The 5,910-nt window shown below is 50.4% G+C and overlaps 1 protein-coding gene across 1 annotated transcript; it reads right to left on the bottom strand.

Moving 5' to 3' along the window:
- Window positions 1-3,468: 3,468 nt before the first annotated feature.
- Window positions 3,469-5,528, bottom strand: LOC119276342 (loricrin-like). The gene is made up of 4 exons (XM_037557385.1): window positions 5,264-5,528; window positions 4,398-5,012; window positions 4,256-4,286; window positions 3,469-4,140 (listed from the first exon to the last, which is right to left on the bottom strand). The coding sequence occupies exons 1-4, from the start codon at window positions 5,328-5,330 to the stop codon at window positions 3,828-3,830; spliced, it is 1,026 nt and encodes a 341-aa protein (XP_037413282.1). The 5' UTR covers window positions 5,331-5,528; the 3' UTR covers window positions 3,469-3,827.
- Window positions 5,529-5,910: the final 382 nt, after the last annotated feature.

The raw sequence follows: 5,910 nt of genomic DNA, 5'->3' as shown, positions 1-5,910 counted from the left end.
AAAGAGATGTTGTTCAAAAAGCACATCCTCGGTGTTGTGGTAGCGCATGTGTATGTCGTCGAGTTCCAGAAGAGGGGCCTCCCCCATGCACACTTCTTGCTGATCATGAATTCAAATTATAAACTCGTGGTGCCAGAGCAGTATGCCCGCGTCATATCTGCAGAGCTCCCGGACAGGCATAAGTATCCAGAGCTCTATGCCATGGTCGTGAAGCATATGATGCACGGCCCATGTGGCAATCTTAATCCCAAAAATGTGTGCATGCAAGACTTGAAGTGCAAGAGCAAGTACCCACGACCGTTCAACCAGAACACCTTACAGGGGAAGGATTCATACCCAGTTTATCAACGGCGAGACGATGGTCGTCAGGCTAAGGTCCGTCGTCAAATGCTGGATAACAGATGGGTTGTGCCTTACAACCCTTATCTGTTGCGGATGTTCAACTGCCACATAAATGTCGAGGTGTGCTCCAGCATCAAGGCCGTCAAGTACCTTTACAAATAAGTATACAAGGGTCACGATCGAGCTTCATTCAGCATTGACCAGCCTGACAACAACGGGGTTGTAGACGAGATTAAAAGGTACGTTGATGCGAGATGGGTTACTCCACCGTAGGCGATGTGGAGGATATTCGGCTTCAACCTTTCTGAGAGTTTCCCGTCGGTCCTACAGTTGCCGCTTCATCTCCCTAATATGAATAGTGTCACGTTCAAAGCAGGAGAGGACCTGACCGATGTCGTCGCCCGTGATACTGCATCTAAGTCAATGCTGACAGAGTATTTCCCCGCTAATCAGCAGCACGTGTGGGCTCGGGATATCCTGTACAAGGACTTTCCGGGAAGTTTCACATGGCAGAGACAGAAATACTGGAGGCCGAGAGAAAAGCAGCACCAAGTAGGTCGAATCGTGTCAGCCCATCCAGCTGAGGGGGAGCGGTACTTTCTGCCAGTGCTGCTTAACCACGTACCAGGCAAGACATCCTTCGAGGACCTGCGGACCGTGGACGGAGTGCTATGTGATAGCTTCCGTGAGGCTGCCGAGAGATTGGGCTTTATTGAGGCCGACAACACGCTTGACGAGTGTCTTATAGAGTCAACACAGTTCGCGATGCCAGCCTCACTTAGGAGGCTCTTTGCAACTATCTTGGTATTCTGCGAGCCAGGTGACGTGCGCGGTTCTCTCCCATCAAAGTTGTATCCTCATCTCACAAAATAAACAACTTAATCCTAACCGTATACATATTACTAATCATCTAGCAAGCGTTCAAACTGTGTACATCCAACACAGCTACCAATGCAGAACGTGGAGGGAGAGGGGGGAGCCGACAGTGACAAGGTAAGAAGATCCGTGGGCACCTTGATTCTAACGCAGAGGAAGGGGAGCAGAGCTCGGTGGCGAAGAGAAGCCGTCGGCGTCGTCGTGCACCACGGAATCCACTCCTGCTCGATCTCCGCCCATCCGGGCGAGCACGGCTTGCTGCAGGGTCTCCTCGTGCTGCACGGCGTGCGCCTATCGCCGGGCGTTGCCACCAGAAGATTCCGACCGGTGGCACCATCGCAGCGGAGCGGCACGGGGTGGGGGACGCGGGGCAGGGGCGCCACACGGTGGATGCCGCCGCCCAGACTGCGCGCGCGTCCGCGAGAGCGCTGCCCCCCAGATCTCGCCGGACATCAGGGAGTGATGGGGGCGGGTGTGGGAGGCTCGCGACGGCGCAGCAAGCGGTAGGGATGGTGCGGAGGCGGGGGGGGGGTGGGAAGTTGGGCTGGGATGGGTGCCTAGCACCACACGGTGTGCGGATGCGCGCCGTGATGCGCCGGCGGCTGCACAGAGGATGAGGGGAGCTGGGTGGCTAGCTGAAGGGGAAAGGGGTGAGCCGTGAGAAGAAAGTGAGACTGAGAGTCACCGATGTAGAATACTCCAGTTTTTTGTCGCAAGGCTCTATATTTTATATATATTGGAGTAGCATATACTCACATCGTCCCAAAATAAATGTCCAATCTTAGTACAATTTTGTATTAAAGTTAGCACTTTCTCCGTTCGGAAATACTTGTCATCAAAATGAATAAAAGAGGATTTATCTAGACTTATTTTAGTTCTAGATGCATCTCTTTTTATTCATTTTGAAGACAAGTATTTTCGGATGGAGGGAGTATAAAATTGAGACATTTATTTTGGGTCAATGGAATAGAACCGAGCTATTTAGACGGTTGTCAGGGCTATCAAAAATCTTAGATGTAGGCTTTTTAACATTTTATTTTGCATGTTGCATATGAATTATGATACTGCTCACTGAAAAAAATTATACCTCTATTTAAATCATAGTTGTATATATGAATTCCAGGAAGTCCAGAGATGTCCAAAAAACACTTTCGTAGGTATGCATTCAGGCGTATAATACTTACTAACACAGAGATAATCTTGATATACAGAATTGACTAATGATAATTGATAGAGTTAAATACACTACAGGTGTCCTAACTTGTCCGGCGCGGTTAGTTTGGTGCCTAAACTTGACAAAAGTGATGTCGTAACTTGTCTACGGTGCCTCTGGACGTATGCCGCCGTATCGAGTTCCCGCGTGGCATTCCAGTCTGTCGCTGGGCCACATGTCAGTGGTTGCCTACGCGCGTTGTGAGCTATGCATGTTGTATTTTACAGGAATGCCTCTGGATTTTAATTAATTCTCGCAAAATATACCCCTTGATTTTAATTAATACTTGCAAAAAATACCAGGAAGTCAGCGTACAGGGACTTCGAACATGGGATATGTCGTTGCCTGACAATCGAGCGGACCAGGCGGCCACGGCCTGCTTTGCGCTTAATTATCAGCAAGCAGTTTATATAGATGATTGTACGTATCACTCTGCATATGCTTCTACTGGAGCAATTTTCTTTTTATTTATTCCAAGTTACTACCTTGTCTTTCTTCGAGTAATATTTCTGTTTAGTTTTTATGATACATAAATTTTTCCATGTGAAAAATAAAATAATTATCAAGAAAGCTCGCCGCATGTAGTACAGATAGTAGACATTGGTTATGTCTATTACGCATGATTGTGTGTTTCAATTTGCAAGTGTAGTTATCACGTACTTGGTTTGTATCTACTATGTAGATGACTGTTTCGTCATGTTTGTTTGTATTTATGGTGTTTTAAGGGATGTACTAATTTCACGGATGATTTAGTTATTATCTACATTTAAAAACAAGTTTGTCCATGTTCATAGATTTTGAATTACCTTTGACATTGTTCTTTTGTCGAAATATGTTCCATAAAAAGCACTCATTTAAAATATCCAAGTCCATGCTATGACTTTGTCAAGTAATCTTTTCACATCATACTTCGTATGTCCGTGGCAACGCACGGGCATTCAACTAGTGTTTTATATTGTGGGATATAGGGAGCAGTTATTTTGCGTCGTTGTTTGGACGTTTGGTCCACTTGTGTGTTACACCGTTCTCAAGATTCCTCAAAGTGAAACACGGGTGGGTTGTGATTATGGTCAGCGGGCCATATATCACAGCGTAAATAAGGAAATGAAATTGCTCATAATAAATTTCTAAATACAATAGTATAATCGGACATATAAACATCTGCTGCCCCCCACTAGAGCAGAGCAGGGGCGACGCTAGAAGCAGCTGCATCAGCATGCACGCTTCGGAATTGTGAAGATACTACTAAACAAATGGGGCACCTCTGCTTGGCAAGGTTTCGCGGCAGGGAGGTTTCTGTTCTGCGGTGCAACTGTGCGTGCGCATCCCAGCATCCAACGGCGCGCGCTTCTTTGACTGCTGCATAGGGTGGCCATCTTGAGATGCGTGTATCGCCTCATGTGGCGAGGCTCATCGATAGCGTCGCGGCAAGGATGGAGACGAGAGCCAGCGTTGCCCTGCCCATCGTCGTCGCCGGGGCGGCGCCGACGTCGCTGTAGTCCGGAGGTGAGTTTGATCCTGGGCCTGGAGGGGACATCGACCCGAAGTCTGGAGGCGAGCTTGATCCATACATAGGCGTCCCGGTGCTAGGGGTGTCGGGCGTCATTGGCGTCGGGGTGAATGGGGTCATTGGCGTCGGAGTCATCGGCGTGGTCGGCGTCAGAGTGGTCGGTGATGGCGGGGGCATCATGTTCCCTTGAGCGCCGCCGCTGCCATTTCGTGTCACAAGAGAACATTCAGGCCTCGGTTACAGATAAGTAGTCCGTAATAGACATATTCAATTTCAGTTTTTGTTTCGGGTTGGGTTTCTAGTAAGAACTTTACCTTGACGCTGGATACTGGCACGATCCTGAGCCTGCAAGGTGGACATAAATTCGCGTGAGAACGAAATACAAGGGCTGAAATTTCAGCTGGAAAGATTTTGCCAAAAGCTGCTGCATTTCAAAGACGGAGACGTTTAGCTTACTGGGATCGGTGGTGGTGATGGTGGCCGTGCCGCCAAAGTCGCAGCTGGTGGGGAGAGGGTTCTTCTGGTAGTAGCTGTTGAAGGCGTAGGATGCATGGTCGTGGATGGTATCCGGGTTGAAGCAGCTCCCGCCTGTCTGGATCGCCGAGCAGTCTACGCCGCTGTAGCCGCACGCATAGTCCAGCGCTACCTGCAGCGCGGACGTGCTCGCGCTCTGGCTCGCCACGCACCACGTCCCGCCACCGCCACCGCCACCGCCGATGCCTCCAGCAGCACCGCCGCCGCCCACGCCACCGGCAGCTCCCCCGCCCGTAGCACCGCCGCCCCCCACGCCACCGCCAGCAGTACCACCACCGCCGGTGGCACCACCAGCAGCACCGCCACCGCCGGTGGCACCACCAGCAGCACCGCCACCGCCAATGCCACCTCCGCCGACGTCACCGCCGCCGTTCGCATCCGCCAGCGACGGGAACCTGGAGGACATCGGCATGGCGTAGGATGCGGAAGTGGGCGTGGTGATCGTGGGGTACGAGGGTTTCATCACCGAGACGGTGGTCAGGATCCTCGGATGTTGGGTGAGTCGGCTGGATGCTTCTACTCTCCGGTGTTGTGTTCCTGCAGGGATCAAAAGAAGAAGAAACGTGTTAGGTGAAAAGATGTGCGAAATGTTACTGACACATGTCAAGTCACTTTCTTTCCGTGGATGCACTCCCAATTCTTCATGCAGCATCCAGATTTGGGTTCGTTCAAATACCAGCACAGCCTTTCGCACCAAAACAAGCATCGGACAGCACCAAAACATCTCTGTCATATCATACCTAATGCACACACACAATATTCCACAAGAACAAGAGAAGACAACTCACCGCAGCACAAGGCAAGGACGACGAGAAGGTAGGCAATGCAGCTCGACGGCCTAAGAAAACAAGCCATGACTGTCTTCCTCCCTCAAGAATCAAGATCAAGAGCTCGGTCTCTGCTCCCGAACAAGCCAGGGGTCGATGGATGGATGGGTACCTGACGAGAAGGGAAGTGTAAAGTAGGACCTTGCTGTCCCTGGGGGCAGTGCATATATACCTGACGCAATGTCGCGGAATCATAGGTTTCTTCCCCAACAGGGGAGGGGCAGGGAGGGAGGGAGGGAATAAGAGGAAACTTGGGAGTGGAGGCTGGGTCTGGGAGCTTTGCAGGGGCACGCAAGCCGGAGGACACAAAATATGGGAAAGAAACGCGTGGGAAAGTGAAAGGCTTCGGCCGATCGATCAGGGGGGCGGAGGAGATCTACCGAGAGGGCAAGCAAAAGCTGGACGAGGAGTATTTTGGAGGTGAAAGAATTCCTCATGTCGGAAGCATTCCTCGAGTGCGCGCATCGGGATTGCGGCGAATACTTGGCTTTGCGGTTTTATATCTCTGGATTTCGTACGAGGTTCCAATATATTAACCGGATTTCTCGAAGAATAGGTAGGAAATGGCTGGTATTTGGCTTAAAAATTGTCTTTTTAAAGGCCAACGC

Source organism: Triticum dicoccoides, chromosome 3B (genome assembly GCF_002162155.2).
Source record: "Triticum dicoccoides isolate Atlit2015 ecotype Zavitan chromosome 3B, WEW_v2.0, whole genome shotgun sequence".
Lineage (NCBI taxonomy): Eukaryota > Viridiplantae > Streptophyta > Magnoliopsida > Poales > Poaceae > Triticum > Triticum dicoccoides.
This window is presented reverse-complemented; position numbering and strand designations above follow the sequence as displayed.

Excerpts from the sequence above, each read along its gene's own strand:
- LOC119276342 (XM_037557385.1), bottom strand. The coding sequence starts at position 5,330 with ATGGCTTGTTTTCTTAGGCCGTCGAGCTGCATTGCCTACCTTCTCGTC. Across the intron at positions 5,013-5,263 it reads CGTCCTTGCCTTGTGCTGCG|GAACACAACACCGGAGAGTA; the intron begins GTGAGTTGTCTT and ends TGATCCCTGCAG. Across the intron at positions 4,287-4,397 it reads CATCACCACCACCGATCCCA|GCTCAGGATCGTGCCAGTAT; the intron begins GTAAGCTAAACG and ends TCCACCTTGCAG.